The 20920-nt window shown below is 53.7% G+C and overlaps 1 protein-coding gene across 1 annotated transcript; it reads right to left on the reverse strand.

Moving 5' to 3' along the window:
- Positions 1-18519: 18519 nt before the first annotated feature.
- On the reverse strand, positions 18520-20323 carry COL26b_012128 (uncharacterized protein; the record flags this gene model as incomplete). The annotated part of the gene is made up of 2 exons (XM_053184776.1): positions 18520-20150; positions 20224-20323. 2 exons carry the CDS (start codon positions 20321-20323, stop codon positions 18520-18522), a joined length of 1731 nt encoding a protein of 576 aa, XP_053031302.1.
- Positions 20324-20920: the final 597 nt, after the last annotated feature.

Here is a 20920-nt window from a genome sequence, read left to right on the forward strand (position 1 = left end):
AACCGCCCAGGGGAGAGGGGTCCTCCCGACAGGGGCATATCCGTTACCTGGGAATCGCCTCCTTGGGAAGGGGGGCCAGAAGAAGCTGGGGGCATTAGGAATGGGAAAAATGGTCAGGTTCATAGGCACTTTTTTTTCTTTTTGCCCATACCCGCAAAGGAGCCGCGGTGCAACCGACACTTTCTCCGGGAGCATAGGACTGAACATGCAAAAGGGCAGAAGGCTTGGTATGGTGTTGGACAATGCTTGAGGGAGTGAAGGCAAGAAAATGCCACGCGGCGACGTAAAGTCTCTTTCAATGCGGACGTAATAGCTGCGAAAGTCTGTTCCAACTCATGTCAAAGGAACTCACTACACTCCGCTGACTCGGTGGAGGGTGCTTGGCTTCGGTGACAAATTGGTGCACGATATGTGGTCGATATGTGGCCATCGGACTTGCTCCGAAAGAGAAGAAGGGACCAAAAACAACAACAGCGGCTCCGCATACTCGAGAAGGGGTGCGAATGGGAAAAGAAAATGGTCGTTTGGGCGGAGGTCTCGGGAGGTGCCTAATTTTGCCGTTATAACGCCGTGAGACACATGCAAGAGATGCAAATGCAGGTACGGATGCGGTTTAGCAGTAACGGTTTGCCGACCTGTCAAACTCCAGAAATGCCGGCATCGTTGGGTTTCGGCTCCACGATGTCCACAATATCGCAGGGCCAAGGACAGATGGGAAGGGTGAAGGGGGAGCGCTCTCCCTATCCCCCATCCCATATCACGAACTTCTCGTGTAATCCCGTGGAGCCCACCTCTCTCGGTGAGACCTTACGCAATAGCCCACGGTTTGTGGTAGCGGACTCCATCCTCTGGTCCTCGAGCCGCGGACGACGACTGAGCAGGTGTGGTGTCTCCGCAGCCCCTCCGATCGTCCCAAGAACTTACCCTGGGAAGACCACAGCGGGCCGCTCGAATGCCCTCCCCCTTCCACCCCCAAAACGCCCCTGTAAGAGAGAAAGAGAAGGTGCAGGCAGTGGTGAAGAGAGTCATGTCATGTTCTGGGCCGGAGAGCAGTGCGCTGTGCACGTTCCCCCCCTCTCTCGGTGTGTTGGACCTTCAATCTTTTTGATACTGGCTGTTGTGAATCGCCTCACATGTGATGTCTGAATGTCCAGAGAGCGTGTGGCGACGGTTTAACCGCAGCCAGCCACGGATGCAGTCTGGCTTGTATGTTTGATGTAGTCAATAGTCGACGCGACCTGTTGACTCGCAACCTCACCCATCACGCGCATCCGTCTATCCAAGCGCAACACCTTCACCGGTGCAGCCGCAACCTCCAGAGACGAGACGTGTTGGCTAGCGGTCGCAGAAGACCGGTCTTGATTTCCTCAAGCGGTACAGCCCAAAAAGAACCAACCCATGGTGGCATCGTGAAAAAAGACCAGCCAAAGGAAAGAAAGAAGAGCGGCCTGCGAGTCATGGTGCTGGTCTGCTGGCCCTGGGATGGGCCTGGCTCCGGGACGCGGTTCCGCAGCCGGGTGGTCGTCGCTACCACTACGTTGGGGCCGTCAGGCCAGGGCCCAGGAGAGGGGAGGGCTGTTTGGGCTTGTCTGGTGCGCCTCCTGTCCTGAAGCGGAGATTCTCCGCTTGAGTCGAGAATTGAGAGAGGAGGGCAAAAAAACGTGGCAGGAAGATTGGTCTCTTTGCTGGGGAAGGGGGGGATTGTGTTTCTATGACAGGCCTGCCCCTGGTTGTAATGAGAGAGGTCGTGCGCAGCATTCTAGAAGGCCTGCTAGAATATTATTATTTTTTGGGAGTTGGAGAATACGTACACTACCTGAATATTTTAATGGCTTATTATTTTTTTAATCTTATCCGTTGGCGGAAACGGAACAGAGAGGTCTGACCGTCGCTTGACTCGACGCTTTCACGTTCCGTTTCCGTGAGGTGCAATCAATTGAATGATGTCAACATTCTCTTGATCATCTTCTTCAACGCCTCAAGGTAAGAGGCGGCCGCAGCGGCATGCACTGCAAGAATAAGAAAAGAGCATACCGACGGAGAGGAACGTATGGAGAAGCAATGTGGCTTCGCCCATTCACAGTCCAGCTGTGTGACAGTTACCCGCAACGGCTGCATTGGATTGTGACCAAACTACCGGGAACTGCTTGACGCGGAAAACCACAACAGCAGAGAATGGGTGACGTTGGAAAACGGCGCGGTGTCAATTGGGCCATTACCAAACGGACGCAAAGAGAACGACAGGGTCAAGAAAGAAAAGAAAATAATAAAACCGAATAAATCAGATAGTCCCAGCGCAGGGTCAGAAAAAACGCTACGGTGTCGAAATTGGGAAGACGGGGCAAGCAAGCAAGCAACATGGAAGAGGTCCCGCTGTTCCCCGGGTGCCCCAAGATCAGAGATCAGACCGAAAACCAAACGTTTCTGGCGGAGCGCGACGTCTGGAAAAGATGGACGTTAGGTAGGTAGACTACGGTTCGACCACGGGCATGCAAATCCGCGCCCATCGCACCAGTGTTCGGATTGTCATCCGGACAAGAGGACCTGACTTGGACATGAAGCGACGTTCTGCTTTGACAAGAGAAGGGTTCCGCAGTCCATCAAAGCGTGCGTCGTCCGCTGCATGCACGCCACACACTTGAAGAATCAAAGACGTAGACCATTTCGCGCCTCTATTGCTGATCACACCTACCGAGAGATATCCCCTGGTTTCCGTCTTCCCCCGGTGTGCTCGTCCCGAGGTGAGAGCCGTCGTCTTTGCCTATCCTTCTCCCCGTCTGCCTCGTCTTGCCGCCTCCCCCAGATTCATCCTTGGCTCCGATGCTGGATGGTCTAGGTCTTTTTGTCGGCGCAAGGGAAAATCAGGTCAAGTGACGGGGGCCTGGTAAACTTTGTTTTGGCGAGGCTGCTGTCCCTTTAGGTGAACATGGGACGAAAGAGAGGAGGTTTCATGTGCCCAATGTCGGATATTACACCGTCGTGCAAGATGACGCGGAGCCGACGACGATTGCGAGCCCGTGGCAACAGGCCGGAACGACTTGGGAAGATACGAATAGCCATCCCCCTTTCATCGCCGGCCGGCTGGGCGAGGCATTGATGAACGGCTGGGGTGGTTATGCGCCCGACTAACGAGGTTGTTAGTTCCCAAATGCTCCCCGGCGATGTTCCTCTAAGGAATGCTACCCTTCGCTGGGCCGCGAACTCGGGAAATAGCAAACGTGCGGATCAACGTTTAGCAGTTGAACGGGAAGCCTGATGCGCACATGTCGCGTGGCTCCGAAACCTTTGCAGGGTTGAAGGTCCCGCGGCTTCTGCTCAGCGCATTTCGTCAACCCCCTGCCTCCTTGCCTGGCGTCAACCCGTCACGAGGTGGCCCCCGACGGATCGGCGGCCTGGACTCTGGCAGCTGGCACAGCACGCAGCAGCTGCCCCTGCCTAGCATCGCGTCAGGTGCCGAGGTGCATATTCGCGGAAAGCTGGGCTGCAGAGCATCGGCAATGGCATTGGCATCGTTTGCTTGGTCAGTTCGTGGGAGAAAGAAGGTTGTGACGTTTTTCTTGTTGCCGGCAAAGCTTGGGAAATCTCGATGCGAAGACAAAGTAAACATGCCATGCTGTCCGCGTCGGCGCTGAACGCTGATCAGCTCTTGCAGGCTCGGCTACTTAGCTGCAGGACGAAAGCCATTGTTGAATGTACTGCCGTTCCAGTAGGATTGCTGCAGCTGACTCCCTGAGATTTCGATCTCGCTCGACGCTGTGCAGAACACGCAGGCGCGCATCGGCGGTCCGGCGACGGTGACGTAGCGGCTGTGCCAGGCCCAAGCTCTTCGGCGTCGCCCAGGTTCTTGTTCTGTTTTGAGACCATCACCTGGCCCTGTGGTTTTGCCTAATGGGGACTTTCGGTGTGGCCGGCATTGAATGTTGTGGCAGAGACCACCTGAGCTGCGCTGCCGAGATTGACCTGGACCTGGGCCGCTGCGCCCAATCTGTTGCGGGCATTCGCTGATTTGCGTGCCAGTTGTTTAAATTGCAATCCATCGAGATCGTGGAGAAAGTGCTTGTACATGACTGAGGAACGGGAAGGGGAATCGGAAATGCCATGGCAGCTTCAATTAAACTCGGCGTGGGCCTGTGCTTAATGAAGCATCATCACATGGCCTATCTGTGCATTGCCACACGAGATGTGGCTGATGTGTCATGGCTTCGATATGCAGTATCTCATGGAGATATCACGAAGGCCTGGATGACTTGAACAACGATTGTACAGAATGAGTCTGATGGGAGATGCAATTGAGTTTCGAGAGATTGTTATGAATTACTTCAGTTGGCGAGAATTGAAATATGCCAATGTATCCCTAAGAATCAAGCTTAGTACAGTGGGACACAAGCCGTCTCTCCCATCGTGAGCGTCTTTAGATATCGCAGCTACATGTATAAGACTACATCAGAAAGACCTCATTTGCGCGACTTCCAGCCTCTTCGTTTCGATTCTTTCGGTGTTTCCTCGCTTTTTTCATATAAGAAGCCGTACTTCTCAGACGATAGACGATCAACTAGGATTGTGTATAAGAGGTAAGGTATCCAGCTGAACCAGCTGAACCAACGCTTTGTGCTACAACTTAGACGCTTAAGTACGTTTGAGAGATCTTGGAGGTATTCGAATACGTTGACAAGCTCATTTAAATAAGAAATTTTGGGATCTCAACATCAAAACAAATACATATTTGATGTGGTTACATCCAAATGACTTCCCCTTTCAAAGGGGACACACGGAGTAGAAAGCAGATTGAAATCACAGACCAAAATACTGCACCGCTCTTGTAAAATCTCTTATTGGATGACTGAGATGCAATTTCGATGAAAACCATACCTTATGTAAAAGACTTCCACGTTATACCGTACGTCACGGAGGGATTGCGGGCACTTTGAACGACTGAACCCTCCGAGCCAAAGCCAGACGCCGCGAAATATCTACGATACAAGTTTCTCTTTAAACCATGACTTGGTTGGAATACTGGAACTAAGAGACAGGACAAGACGTAATGCTCAATTAAGACGAATAGCGGCTGATGACCTGGGCGTATTAAGTTTCGAGACTAACATGATCTTATATGCTTTCCATGGTATTGGTGTTGGATCTCGAGCGGTATACTTTCATATGCTTTTCTCAACTTCGCTTTGAGACAATGGGTGCTTAAGAAGCTTCCTTCGCCGACCAAAATGTGACAGGCACACCCAATCCATTACCTCATATTTGATCAACTCGCTCTTTCAGAGAACTTCACCTTCCCACTATAATCTTCGAGGTAGAAAGAAAACTATGCAACATATCAGAAACCTTTTCTAATTTGCGTGCCATGCCGATCTACTCATCGGGTCTACTCGCAAACATCTGGAGGCTGCTCCAAACGTGTCACTCATATCCGCAAATGAGGTTGGAAAGTAACCTTGAGCCTGACGTTTCATGACAAGTCCACCAGCAACTCTTTGATCTACTGAGATACGGAAGAAATAAAGGGAACGTCGTTGATGCGGTTCTATAGCCCGGATCCGGCCCCGTACCGGCACCAAAACAATGAATACGGTGCTATCGGCTCCGCACCGGGCCCGACCTGCTCCGGAGTGGACGTTACCCCAAAAACGGCAAGTAACAGCCCACCATAACATCGGAATAAATCACCGCAAATCTGCAATCTAGCGCATTTGTTCCTAGTTCCAACTGATAAGGTAGTACCGGCCGATGTCATGTACCCAGACCGCTCCACCATCTCAGGAACCATCCATCTCATATCGAAAGCAGGAAACGCTTCATCGGAACAAGAACTTACTTTGCCCTTGGCATCCTTGGACATCGTCGGGTGTAGAGCTGTTCGGAGATGGGCGAGGTACAGTGGCGAGAAAGTCCACTACTCGCGTGACCATGCCCAAAACTCAGCTCTCGCCAACACTAACGTCATTGAACACATTCAGTTAGTTCCAAGAAAGTGAACCCTGGATTGCCGAACTCGAGAGCCTCACAAGACCCGAAGGGCCAAGGCAGAAAACGGGCTTCATCTTGAAAATCCAGGCTAGACACGCTTCTAGCTTGACCCCGTGTTCTTTGTGACATCTGGATTGCCGTCTCCCTTTGCCGGCAACCACCATCGCAAACTGTCTCGGTCTGGAGTCCGCGGGTCTGGGGTAAAAAGCGGCGCGCTAGTCCGGGGTAAAAATCCCAACGTCGTCAAGGAAAGTTTGTCGGGGAAAGGCGGGATGGCAGAGCTAGCTCTTCTCCTCTGCCGAGCACTTCGGCTTCGCTAGAGGGAGCCAAGTCTTCGAGTCGAATCTGAGAACACGAGATGGACTTTACACAAGTCCGATCCACGCTTACCCTCGCAGGAACGCTAGACACAGAATGCCCGTCTGGGGCCCCGGAAAACCAAAACGGTCACGCATTCCGCACAAAAGACCGCCTCCGATGCCATGTTCCGCGGCGGGCGGCCGACGGTCAACGTTGACCAGGCGTCAATGTCCTTGTCGTTCTTTTCGTCATCCCGAGCACACGGGACCTTTATCGCCAAGGACGGCGGAACGAGAGAGCGGAACGGTCTTGGGTGGCCAAGGCCATCACTGACTCGACTTGGTTACTAGTGCGAACGTTTTCTATCTCTCCCCCCGGCAGTCAGCTGCACCCCGGAGCGGATCCGCACGGCAACCTGCGTCGGGAAAGATCAGGAAACGTGCCGGGGTGCGAATTCCGGGGTAACGGAGAGGGACTGGAGGAGGCCCCATCATGACCGGATGACGACGGGCGGCTGTTGTGTCTGCCGCACGGTTTTCAGGCTCTGGGTTGCAGACGGAAGAAGCGACGGAGGGACGGTTGACACGTTGATCACGCGGAGAGACGGCTCGTTCTTTGAGTAGATGTTGCCGTCGCTCGACATGGACACCCTTCATCAACCTTACCTAGCTACGCGGTGCATTTCGTCTCATGGTAAACCAACAGATGTGTGCAAGGTTACAACACGCCCTCCCCGGCTTGCCAACTTGCCTGCCCTGTGATCTCGAAAGACGATACTGACTCGTCCGGGATGCAATGCGGACTCAGTCTTGCCGCAACGACACACCCATTGCTTGCCATCCCGCAGTAGGTTTCCTCCGAGTTTTATCCCACCTCCCCCCTTCCGCTCGCCGCACGCACCTTCGTGATCGCCTCCCTCAAGGGAAAATTAAACGCTGATGACGTGGTTCGCGTTTCTTGGGACGAATTCGCCCGTACACCTCCCCTCAGCCTGACATGGGAGGACGGAAATGAAGGTTGCGGAAAGACAAGCACCGCAGAAAGCAGACAGGAAAAGCCAGGCGGATATAGAGTTCGCGCTTGCGTTCCCCCTCTGCAATGAAACGGCATCTTTAGTCATGAACTCTTTTCTGTCCTTTCCGTATTCCCAGCCACCAGCCGGGCAGGCAAAGTCGAATCACAATTCAGGCCATTGTGCAACTGACCCCTCCAGGATTGGATGAACGACGACGTCCCTCCCGGTTTGCGCTCGGTCGGGAACTCATTCACCGAACGACGAGAGTTGACCGAAGACCTCTGTTCCCTGCTGGTTAACGTTCTTCCGGCCTTGGTCCTTTTGGCTTATGCTTCTTTCACATGCGCTTTTCTGTGAAAAACAAGTATCGAATAGTTTTTACTGCTTGTAGCACTCGTCGCCGATGAGTTCTGCAACTTGCTCACGTTTGACGTTTTGCCGGTCGCCCCCCTCGAGCCAGTGTACCTCTCGGTACGGCGACCGCGCGCTGACGATGGCAGAATGAGGGTGTTGTATGTGTTTTCCCACTCAAAGGCACATCTTGTCAAATGTTGTAGCTGGAGGCCGTGTTGGTGGTTGCAGCGCAAGGGGGTGGTGTGACTTGGTGCGTCTTGGAGTGAGACATTGTGCCATCCTGACGGCCTTCTTTTGTTCTTTCGCCCCGACGACCAGTGCAGTGGGATTCTCTCGACCTGTCTAACCAAAGTTGACCAACCACCCGACGTGTGAATGTCGAACCCGACGGTCTGGAAGGATAGATTGCAGTATGCCGGGGCTGCTACGGTCTTCCCTAACCTGCCACGGTCCATGTCAACTACAACGTGTTGGAGATTAACGGTATGCCGAGGACGCAGAAGATGAAACCTTCATGATGATCTATTGATTCCTGGCCCCCCGTATCGGTGAACGTATCCGGCTGGTATGCGCACGCTAGCCACGGTCCCTTGAGCACTTTTTTCTCCAGCCCGCTAACAAGCAGCTTCATTCTCCGAATGTCATGAGTGCTGCAGCTGTAGACCGGACCAGGTTGTTAGCCCGCCAACACGTGTTGGTGTTGGTGTTGGCGTGGGCGACGATCACCCTTCGGTCGTGGAAGTGTTCTAGAAGGGTGGCCGGGGTGGCCTTCCGACCCGGGCAATCAGTCCCGGGAGCTACGAAGAGGGGCCGACAGAGAGAGGGGCCGGGGAAGGGAAGCCGGGCTTCGCTGCGCAAGAGGAATTAGAAAATGCCTTGGAAAAGGTGGGGGTGCCACACCATCTTGTCCCCGGGAGGGGGGGATGACAGAGACAAGCTCCAAGGGAAAACCATAAATAAAATACCAAATGATTAAAAAACAATCCGAATGTAGGAAGGTAGACAGAAAAAAAGGGTGGTGGGAACCTGGGTGACCAGCAAGATGGCGTAATGGAGGGTATGGGAGCGATAGCGACCGACCTATTTTGCAAACGCCTTGGCGCGAATCCGGGAACTGTAAAAGAAGCGTCGGACGCAAGCTACGCCGCGATGGGGAGAGAACACCGAGCTGCTACCGAGAATTTCAGAGAACCTGGGTCGAACTTACTCCCTCCAACAACTCCCCGACCCCCCTTGCCTCCGTGTGTTGTTGGTATTTTCGACGAGATGGTGCCGTGGAAGGCCCGACGCTGCAGAAAAAACGCAAAAGGTCTGGTGAGGTTAGCAAGATGTCATTGATAGTTTTTCCATCCCCTCTACGTGAGTTAGGACGACGCCTCCAGGTGAGGTTGAGGTTGGGAGAGGGTCGCAGTAATGGACAGGGAAGTCTGGACATGCGGGAAAAAAGGACAAAATGGGCGAGTATTGTTGCGAATGATGTTAGATCGAACGGACGAATGAGAGCATCGCACCGGTTGAGCAGTAAACATCTCCAAAGCTCACAAGGTCAGAGAAGCGTTCGAACGTAGTCGCGCTGCCGACATGGCTTCCCTCATCTAGGAAAAGATGCCGCCGCCGAGTGTGTGTTCAGCTAATCACTCTGTTGGTGAAGCATGCATCTCAAATACCCGTCTTACATCATGTACTCCCGAGAGACTGCCGGTGAACCTCCAAGCTGGACATCTACTGAGCGGGATGCGCCCGATTGATTACAGTCCCTGCAGCTGGGCCAGGTTGCACTGCACCGCACCGGACTGCCACCGGCAATTAAGGTTGTTGTTCCCAACTTCGGCGTCCGTCTCATCCAGGCCTTGGTGACAGGTTGGCGCTTCGGATTTCCCAGCCTTCTGGTCATATTACCTCCTTCCTATTTGGCCCCCAGGGCAACTCCAACTAGTCAGTCGACGTAGCTGTCAATTGAACGGCGTTGAAACAGCACGGGAAGAAGACCGATTTTTCTTTTTAACTTCCCTGTGTTTGGGGACGTTACGTAGCGGCCTCGTGGGTTTGTCAGAGATCAAACTGATGTACCTTCTACAAAACTGTCAGAAGTATCTTGTGTACCTGATGTACCATCAATCTTGAATCGTTCACTTTTTGTTTTCAGGAATACACCAGGTTCATGACAGCCATCAGGATAAACATGGGTTGTCACGAAGAAAAGAAAAGTGTTAGCCGCGTCGTCGCAAGGGAGTCTGGAACTGAGTCGGTAACGCGTAACAGGCGGGAAGAGCATCCGACCCTCCCCTACCATTTAGTGCGCTTGGATGTTGGCAGCGGGTAGAGACGCTCCAATAGCGATGGGTCTGTATGTCTGTATGACATCAACTTCTCCATCGGCGATGACAGACAGGCGTCCAGCGTCCAGCCTTGGGATTGATCCTCGCCTTTCCTCGTTCCCGCAAAAAAAGAGCGAATTCCCCAACCTTTGGATTTTTTTTGGGCTTGTTGAGTAAAATAACGGAAGGAGGGGTGGGATGGAAAATCACCAGATCATTAGATCGCATGCTGGGGCGATCTGGCAACACGGGGAAGACATGGTGATCGATGCCAGGGAAGACTTTTGACACGGTCGTCGCCATGCGATCAACATTGAAGTCACAGCAGGACGGGTCTCGAAAAGGGCGAGAACGTGAACCATTTCTCCATCGATGATGTCTGTGGTGGAGAATAGGGGTCCAAGAAGGGGTTCAGCAGAAGCAAAACTCAGATCAGATCATGCTTGGATCCTGGGGGTGTTTGCTCGAACTCAATAGTCCGTCATTGCCCCCCATGGGGACCCACGATGTCGTCAACGGGGTAAGCCAAAGCCTTATGGACGGGATTTGAACGGTTACGAACGTTTCTAATTGCAGGCCTTGTGGAACAGAGGCATGACCTGGGGTTACAGATGAACGAGTCAACAGGAGGCCAAAATCAAAAAGCAAGAAACAAGAATCTTGGAAAGATCAATCAATTGTTCGGTGCACACGACACACGGGTTCCGGGCGCCCACGGGACTTCCTGATCGGCGGGTGGTCGCTGGAGCCGATGGAGTACTGGTACTCGGATCCGGGGTAGACGATAACGTCATTGCCCCGTAGGTTCCTCACCCGGGGGGAATGTTTGTTTCCCATGTCGTGCACTGGAGCGTCAATCTTTTACGGGAACGGGAAGACACCTCAAACGATCTTGGCTCCGTTTTGACGTCTGTCGGACTCCAGATGTGTAAGGATGTATGGCCTTCTATGGAATAACATGAAATTGAAGAAAGAAAGAAAAAAACAAGATATTGAAAAATATTGAGAATGAATAAAGATTTAACAAAATATTAGCGCATCGAAATTCATGATACCCAATTTTTGGGGGTCCCCCGTGAAACTCTCCGGGGCAGCGCATCTACAACCTCAACCCCCATAACCGACAGAGCTACACTACACCCCTCCCTTCTGGCATGATATGCAGTACATGTTGCAGCTTCTTCAAGGGTTGGAAGCAAGATGGGTGGGGGGCAACTGAGCGGGAAGAAGGCATACTCCAAGATGCATGTTAAAAGTCGGTGAAGAGGCTATTCGCCGGCTGGCTGGCTGCCACGACAGCACCAAACAGGGCCCTGAGGAAAGAGTGTGGTGGGTTTCCTCCCTCACGGCGTCTGTAGTCACCTTAGCTGGAGGGGCTCTCAGCAACCACCACGAGACGGAGGGGGCGTCTTCTGCAGTGGCCTACGTAGAGGGAAAACAACGAGGGTGCAGTCCTCCTGCAGCACCTGATGAACTTGTGCGCTGGTCTGTAGCCCGCCTTACCCCTTAGGCTTCTTCACGTTGCCCCGTATGAAGAATTGGCGTCCACGTCGCGGAATCCCCTCCCGAACCCGGAAGACGCCGGCGTTTTTCGGTAGACGCTCTTTTCTTCAGCCAACAATCGCCAACCAAGTTGCAGCACGGCCGATGCAGTCGGACGGGGACCCTTTTGGCATGATGACTCCTTCAAAACCACGCGACGGCCTCGTTTCTTCAGGGCCCGTTGGCGCAGGCGTCCGAATAAAGACACGACAAAGCTCAATTGAGACTTGGAGAAGGGGGGTTTCTCCGATATCTGCGGTTTCAAACGGTAGCAGCGGGGGCCCGATTCGAATGCATACACCCAGCATTGATGGACGACTGTAATCGCCATTCGGAGCTTCGCTGCAGAACCAACTCACCATGAGCGTAAAAGCCCAACTCCAACTCTGCGACTCCAACTCCAACACCCTCCAGGCGGTCAACGACGCAACCAGGCCCGGCCCAGGCCAGCAGGACAACTCAACACCACCTCACGTCCCATATCCCGCCGCTAAGGCGACATCGAGAGCGAGGCAATGAGGTGCCGCTCAAATAAACGAGTGTTACACACCACCAACAACAGAACCCCTGCCTAGCAAGCTGAGCATTGGAGCTAACGCCTCGGAACCAGCCTTAACCGCCATTGACATCCTCGTCAAATCAAGGCGGTGAAGGCATCATGCTTCTCACCTCACCCTCTTTTTCGTCAATTGTTTTGAAAAGCGCCTGAGGCTACTCCTACATTGAAAAGGCACAACATCTCATAACGCTGTTTTTCGCGGTCGAATCCCGTGGCCTACCTAACCCCGCAAACCAGCCTTGCCACCGCAGCCATTACGTGCAGTCTTAGACGCGCGGGGTCCCATCTTCATGCGCGTACTCTGGTCCTTCTCGAAAGAAGAGAAGAGTCATCGTGGCCAGCGCACCAATTACTAATTTGCCAAAAGCTCTAGGTAGGTATGGAGTACATACACTTTTGCGTAGTGGGGCATCGTGAGCCGTTAGCCACGCGTGGTAGAAAAGCCCTGTGTTTCCCGAATCTGGCCTCGCGCAGCACATATCCATTCTCCAGGGACAACAAGGCCGAAATGCCTCGTGTCGTGAGGGGCGCAAAGGAGAAGCAAGCGCTTTGGGCATCAATGCAAAAGACCATGCCCCTCCTAGACCTGACTTATCTTTTGCAGAGGGGGTGGTAACCCAAAGCGAAGGAGGAAAAAGGGGAAGTGATGCCTGGTACAGTTTGTATGTACACTTGCACCCATGCCAACTTCTCAGGATGCCTATTACCCCGCCGCAGCCTTGGAGGGGTAACGAGCAAGCTCATCAGGGTCAGCGTGCGGCGTCAACACTTCACTCGACGTAAGCATTCCTCTTCGGGACAAATCGGTACTCGATGAAGAAAAGGGACCCTGCAGAAACGGATCGATTGGATATTCCGCACACACACACGCCACAACGATGCTAGCAATTCCGTCCCAAACGCTCCCAACTCAAAAATATCTTCGGCCATGTCCCGACAAACGGGCCTCCGACGCAACTTGCAAGTCGGACAGCAACCACCGGCTTTCCGCCGGGGGGCGTGAAGGATGGGCGTTCGTCATCAGGTGTCACATGGCCTAAACAACACAGCAGCACAACGCCGCAAAGGCCGAAAGAGGCCTCGACACGCGGGCGGCGGACACTTCCCCGCGCTCTTCATCCCGCCGGGGCGCTCTTCGTGCCCACGGGCAGGTGACCTTTGATCTTGACTCGTTCAGGTCCTTTCCTTGGCAGGCACAGAACCAGGGGATGAGAGACACCGGAAACCAAGCCACACCCGCTCAAGCCTCACACGATCGGGCCTCGGCCGGGCACGCCGGACCTCCACCGTCGCAGTGTGGCTTATCCACCGGAGACACAGCCCCAGCTCCCTCCACGCTTACGTACACAAGCGCCAGTTTTCCCCCGTTGGGCGCGATGCAAAAGCCACATCGTGCACGAGCCCCAGGAAAGTCCACGTGCGATCCACCGCCGTCCCCATCAGTCCAGGGACTAGGCCGTGTCAATTGAGCCAATCACCGAAGCCCAATTGGAAGGCGTCTTGCTCCTCTCGATGTTCTGGCCCCCAAAAAGCGGAGATGGTTCACGGGGACAGCAAAGGGGATTAAAAAAAAAAAAAAAACTACCCCAAAAATTGAAAAGGGGAAAAAAAAAAGAAATCGAATATTTTGAATGGCGGATGGCTTCACTGACGCCCCTCTCCGCCTCTCCACCACGGCCTAATTGTGGAGTTGACCACATCCACTGTCCCAGACTTTCACACTTTGGAGAGAGCAAGGGAAAAAAGGCCAACAGACATTTTGAGCGCGAAGACGGAGACTGTAGTGCTCCAACTCTCCAATCTGCGGCTGTTGCTCAGCTTTGTCAGTTTTCGGCACCGTGTCGACTGGGATGTAAAGGGTCTAGAAGCTCTGGACAACACCGAGTTGGTACCGAGATATTTTCGTGCGAACCTCCACATCTCCACGAAGACCTTTTCCCCTATCGCATTTTGTGAATTGTATTTTTTTTCTTTTTATTGTTTCACAATGCGCTGCTGTCTAACGCGTCTCCGCAATGGAGGTGCCTTCCGGGGGACCGTTCAGCTTAGTCTCGGCCGCACTCTCCGGCCTACTGCAATGAACTGCTGGCAACTGACATGGCCCTATTGACCCAATAGCAGCCGTTCGCGTTCCTGAGTCTAGATGTAGCTTGTCACCTACTCGCAGGCCCCTGATGCGGCTCGGCCGGGGCTTGACGGTCGGCCTCACATGCGACGACGGCACAGGTTCGAAAAACACACCGGACGAGATCTCCGGCGGGGGGAGATGTCGCAAAACCGATCTCAAGTAAAAGAAACAGCTTGGCGTTTTTGGTGGTATTTTTACTTCCCCAATCGTGCCGTCGGCAACTAGATTTCTGCCCGCAGTCGGAACCATTGACCAGTTTGATATGCCTTCAGCAATTGCGACAGCACCTGGAGGCCTTCGGCTGTAGTCAGAAACTCAACAGTGTTCTCCTTGGCGGTCTCGCCCCCGACCAACAGCAGCACGGCCGCATGGTTCGGGGGGCAGCAGATCGATGAAGGTTATTCGGCTGATCGGGAAACTCCCCTACATACCACCAACCTTGAATCCTATGAACGAGACACACTCACACACACAAAGACAATAGAGAGTGTTGCACTGCCATCGCATGACTTGCATGTGTCAAAAATAATGGCAAAATCACCGACCCTTAATTGCCGTTCAAATCTTCGAAACTACCTCGGACATACTTCCCTCGCTCCCACCCCCTCATCCTCACTCCTGTCTTGCGTGTGAATATTCAACCCATCTCGGGCGTTCTAGATCCCGGGTCCCAGATTGAAAATTCAAATTTGGAGTAGCCATCTCCACGTCCACGCATCCCTTCCCAACACCGTCTCCAACCTTTTTTTTTTTTTTTTTTTTTCTCGAGCAAAGAGATACCCACGCGTCAAAGGAAAACCGGTCGGCACATCATGTCGTTGGATGAGCTGTCAAAACCCCTTCCTCCCGGCGGTCAACATCCCATTGCAGGATCCATCCCATAACGTATTTTCCCATCATCAGAGCCTCATCGTGACTTCATGCGCGCCCAGAAAATCATTTCAAATTACACTCCTCGACAAGATTTCCAGCGAAACTCCTCCCGCTGCCTCCTTACGCAGTACACCCCGGGTTCTCCACAAAGACGCCGAACGTGAGTTCCAGCTTTTCGTCTTCCCTTCTTCACGGATGCAACGGGCAACAACAACACACGCCCCCTCCCCCCCTTCTCCAGCCTCTCTCCACGTCTCTCCTTGTACGTGTGCCTCAGCAAGTAAAAAAGAGGGCGGAACCACTCCCGTCCAAAGATCTAGGACCCCCTCCGCCCTCCGGCGCGACTGCGGCGCTGCTGCCAGCAAAGCCCGGCGCGGAACCTGTGGCGCGGCTGCACTCTGCTTCGCCGCGCGCGCGTGGTGCCCGTGAATAGAACGCGACAAGAAACGCCCTCCCCCACATACGCATGTTGGAAGTGGCCTGAGATGCGGCTGTTAGTCCGATCGAGTTCCAGCGAGATTCATCGCGCCCGATTATTCTAGATCACCTACGACAGAAAACCTGCCTTATCTAACTACCTAGCTCATGAGCCGCAAAACGGCTAACGCATACTCTGCTGCATGTGCGTGTTGGGACAAATAAGACCAGCCTGCTGGATTTCAAACTGCTGCACTCTAAAGCCGCATTTCTCGATTACGGGAAACGTGTGTAGAACTATTGGCCGGGCTCCCTTTGGCCCAAATCGCAAAGTTCGTAGATACATATCAGTGCAAGTCAGACACGGGCGCAGGTCTCGACCCGACCGGCCGTCTATCAAAGGGAAGTCCAGAACTATGCAAGTCACCAATTCTCCAATGAAATCTATTATTCCAAGATCTCCCATTCATTGGCATTCCCAATTCTCGCACCAACCCACACACCCCGCAACCCCAGAAAACGGAACCAAAAATCCCCCGTAGTTTCCCATAGTTCGTTGTCGTCGTCGCCGCCACAAAGACGCATCCTCCCTCCTTCCGCCGCAAAGCGCACACACACACACACGCCGAACGCCCTGCCCGCCGCCATCAAACGCCACAAGACCATCCAGATAAAAAGGCAACGGGCTTCGCTCAGTCACACAAACATCTTCGGCAGAGTGCCGTACGCTCAAGCTGCCCCCGAGAAACATCAAGGTGTAGTTCGTCTCTAGCGTCTTCCCGATCCTTTCCCATGCGCCGCCGCCCCCTTGTCCGAAAGGGCGTCGATGTCGTCGTAAGGCATCCTGAAAAAAAAGGACAAGCAGAGGTCAACGCCCGCTAGAATCGCGCAACCAAGATCTGGTGGTTCCCGCGATTTCAACCCCAGATATGCAGAGCCGCCTCCGTCTTTTCGGAACAATGAAAATAGATTAGACATCAGAATGAATATGCACTTCAAACGATACAGTGGTCAGCGCAACGCAGCGTAAAAGCTATCTACCTCACGAGAGAACTAACTAACACAAGCCACCATCAAATCTCCCCCAGAGCAAAAACCTCGGACACGGCAGTTGCGAAAAATCAACCACAGACACTCACGAAGAAACATCGGACGTTCGAATTTATCCCCATCTCCGTACAGGGCAAGAACATTGAGAAAGCACTACATCCCCCCAAAGCCATTCCATCCGATCTCGCCCGTCTTGATGCTTCTTCATCCGACGCATACACCAGGCGTTTACGCGTCCCCACCACCACATCTCCAATGGCTGGCCCTTCAGGTCTTCCTTCCCCTCAACTCCCCTCCTCCTCACCTGACAGCCTCAAACCTTAATAAACACCCGTTGCCATTCCACGCTATAAAACCTTTTGGTTTGAACGAACACGATATACTGCGGGACACCACCGCACATGATCGGAAATAAATCAAAAGCATAACACCAGACGAACACAAAAGCTCCTCGGTAGTGATTCTCGGTAGCATTTTCTGGCATGAGGAAGACAAACAAGCAAGCAAGCAAGCCAGCCAGCACGCAATTAATCTACCTTCCTCTGGTGACTCTCGTGACTCTTCAAGCGCTTTGCCACTTCATGTCCTCCCTCCGCTACGCCAAACAACCATAATCACAAGCATTTTCCTCCCATCCTGCACGTACTTTACAAGTGTAAACCGTCACAGGGGCAGAAAGAAGGACGAGGTCACAGCCAAAACCACCACCACCGCCGCCCGATGCCGTAAGCCAGATGCAATGTACGTACGATACCGGACTTTCACATGTCCACAAAACACCACAATCTTCAAAATGCCAAAGCGAAGCGCGTGTGAGAGCGTGAATGAGAGAGAGAGAGTGTGTGTGTGCCCCAACCCAAGGGGCTAGAACTACTCTCAGTGCAGCCCTAGCGCCGCACGCCGTTCCCGCCCGCGTCCTGTTGTTGGAATCACCACCTACCTACCTCAATGTCCAGGGAACAATGCGGTGCGCGACACTCTCGCTTGTGATTGTGAGCTAAGGCACGGAGTTACGGTAGCTACCGTACCGTACCTGTGTAGTGGGCAAAAATACACTGCTTGGCCCTGGCAGCGTAAAGCGGTGAGCGCATGGACGTGGCCTCGCTCCGATGGGTGTGTCCGGCTGCACCTGCGTCAGTCAGCAGCAGTCATCGGGCTGGCACCGGTACATTCAAGCGAACAGTCACAGGGACACCTTTTTGGGGTAAGGTAGACAGACAACAGAACAACAGACACACATTCAGACATGGCACGAGAGCGATGATGTAGAGACACAGCAGTAGTTTTGATTCAATGGCCAACTTTTATTTTGTTTTTGATTAGCTCTTTGACGATTTTCCGATTTTTTTGTTCGTCGTAATGATTCCGCTTTTTGTGGCCCATCCTCTACGCCGACAGCTTTCGCGCGCAGGCACTTTTCTTCCCCCGTCCTTTTTTTCGCTTGTGGTACATCTCCACTTTTGGCCAGGTTTTTCCTCTATCCGTTTTGCCCCTAATCGTCGGCATCCCCAACAGTGTCTGACTGTTGTTGAGGTCGCCCTCGGGTGTTGCCTTTTGTAGCTTTGTCTCCCCCTCAATCCCATAGAATACAATTCATCCTCCTCGAGTACAAAGCTTCCCGTAACCATGATGTAAATGTAAAAGACCCAACCCAATTGGTAAAACATAAAGGTGGTATGTTGCAAAACCAAAACAGACCATGGTATCATATGAAGAGACGCCGTGCAAATGTAAAAATTAGAATCAAGTCCAAGGGGCAATCGCCGTGCCCATTGGACCAGTCCCACCCATGCGCGCCCCACATTAGGGTAACAATGATAGAAAGCAGAGCAGGTGCGATGCCCTCGCGCGCAATGCAACGTAAAATAGCAACCAAATCATTTTTTGCTCGAGCAGGTGCACGCTCGTCGGATATCGTGTGAATATGTGCTGTAGTGTGGTATGTGTATGATGATGATGTTGTTGTGGTGTGCGGATAGATTGTTTACCAGCCCTTGGAGTGGTAACCGCCAAAGTTGTCAGTGTCCTTGGAGAAGTACTGAGGAGCGACGGGAACATCCTCATTCTTGTTGATGTAGGCCTTCTCGGGGTACTGCTTCAGGTTCGCGACGTCGTGGGAGGTGTGGCGGCGCTTGAGGACTGCATTGGCAGTAGAGGACTTCTGCTGACGCTCCCAAAGGAGGTTGCGTCGGAGAGACTCGGTAAGCTCAGTCGCGAGCATGTTGCGTCGGGTGGTTCGGGGAGAGAGGGCGGCCTGCAGGTGGCTGTGGCTGGCAGTCGCGGTGATAGGCTGAGCAGCGGACCGAGGCACCTCGGTGATGGGCTTCAGAGGCGAGGATCGGTTACCACGCTTCATCATCAGAGGAGCATCATCGGAGTCGTTCGGAGAGACAGCCAAGGTAGGCGGGGCCGGATGGCTAGTGCGAGTCCAAGGGAGCGCCGAGGTAGACTGCGAGGCAATGTTGCCAACGCGGCCGCGGTCGTTCTGCTGATCAATCATGAGGGTAATAAGCGAGCGACGCGAGGTCAGGTTGACCTTTGAGTCTACACGCTGGAAGAAGGTCTTCTCGTCAATGCTAGACTTGTTGCTGTCCTCGATCGAGTCTTCCCAGTCGGAAGAGTCATCCTCGTCGTCAATGGCGCTCTCGTCGACGTAGTCGGTGTCCGAGTCGTCGGCAATGGCAGAGTTGTCGTTAATGGTGCTGGTGAGGACGTGGTCGGCAAAGGAAGTGGTCTTCTTCTGGCCGGTGAGCAGCGAGCTAGGGCCCGAAGCGAGGGCGCTCTTCAGGGAACTGTCCTCCTCAGAGGAGCCGCCAACCTGGAACATCTTGCGCTTGGGGGCAGGTGCCGGGATAGGGCGCAGTTGCTCAACGCTCTGTCCCTGCTCACTGGAGGAGCAAGAACCGCCAAGAGCGAACATGGGCTGCTTCTTTGACTGCACGCGCTTGGCGGCAGGCGAAGAGCTCGGCTCGGGAATGGCAGCAGGGGAGATGACCTTGGCAGACGCCGGCACAGGGCGGGCGATTGGTACTTGGGAAGGAGAGAAGCCGCGGACGACGGTGGTACGGGAGTTGATCTCGGGAGATGGAGGCTCTTGGGAGTGCTCCTCTTCTGAAGACTTGCAAGGAGACTCGGTGGTAGTAGATCCAGAGTGCTCGTAGGAAGGCGAGGCGGGAGCCAGGTCGGGGGTTTCCTTCTGAGGCGGCATGTAAGGTGATGCGATCTGGGGGAGAGGGGCAGAGAGAGGCTCGTTCTCCTTGATGATGGAGACGACCATCTTCTCAAAATCGCCGGCGGTGATGTGGCGCTCCTTGCCTCTGCTGCGGTTGCTCGCGCAGGAGTCTTGTCTTTGGATGCGGGGGCGGATCTCGAGGGGGGCGGAGGTGGAGGTGAACTCGACGGCTTCGTCTTCGTTTTCGGAGTCGACGCTGCCAGACAGCTGAGGGACGTCTTGTAACCTGCTGGTCTGGGGGATTTCTCTGGGTTGGCTGGTGGCGGTGATGGAGGCTTCTTGCTCCTCCTCGGCGCAGCAGAAGGTCTCGTGGTTCCACATGCGCCAGCTGAGGTTCTCTAACCTGCGGCCCTGCTCAACAGACTCTGCGCACTTTGCGAAGACTGAAGCGGGTATGTATGTTAGCGATTGAGCCCGGACTGGCTCCGGATAGGAGCAGCCGACTGTGTTGCTTACCGGTCCACATGCTGTAGAGATTCTGAGGATTTGAGGTGTCGACCTTGTGGATAACGTTGGGGTCCACGGTAAGGACGTGAGTAGCGAGAGGATAAGGCATGTTGCCGAAGGAGTCTGCTCGGATGGAGCAGGTTGCGGCAGACTGTTCTGAATCTATGGTGACGGTTTATATGGGCGCGGCGCCTGGATGCAAGGCTCGGTGACTTGGTCTTTTGTAGGGTGGATTCGGCACCTGGGGCGGGATGGAGTGGTGTCTCGTCAAGCAATGGATCGGTAGCGGTTGGTGGCGGACGATGATGTCGACGGTGGTGCTGTGAATGCTATGTGGTCGTCGACGGCGGCGAGCTGTGACGGTGTCGACGGGCAGATGGGCGACGACAGGAATGCTGTAATATGAAATTGGTGTTCGGACGATGAGACGGGGAGAATGCTGCAGGTGTAGGATGCAGATGCGTCTCTCGGGATGGTCGTCGACGGGTTGGGTGTTGCTTGGTGGAGCAATGAAGTAAGAGGAGAGGACGGGTGGAAAGTCTGGGGGAAGGACTTCTTAATTATTATCGTCACCTCTGCAGTCCGGAGTGAGTTGGGAGATGTGGATTAGATGGCAGCGGAGTGGGATGCATGTAAGTAAGTAGTAAGGTAGGTAGGTAGGTATGTAATGTGTGCGATGGGAGAAGGGCCTGGGGGGGGAAGAGAA

Source organism: Colletotrichum chrysophilum, assembly GCF_026319265.1.
Source record: "Colletotrichum chrysophilum strain AFK26 chromosome Unknown scaffold_163, whole genome shotgun sequence".
NCBI classification, from domain to species: domain Eukaryota; kingdom Fungi; phylum Ascomycota; class Sordariomycetes; order Glomerellales; family Glomerellaceae; genus Colletotrichum; species Colletotrichum chrysophilum.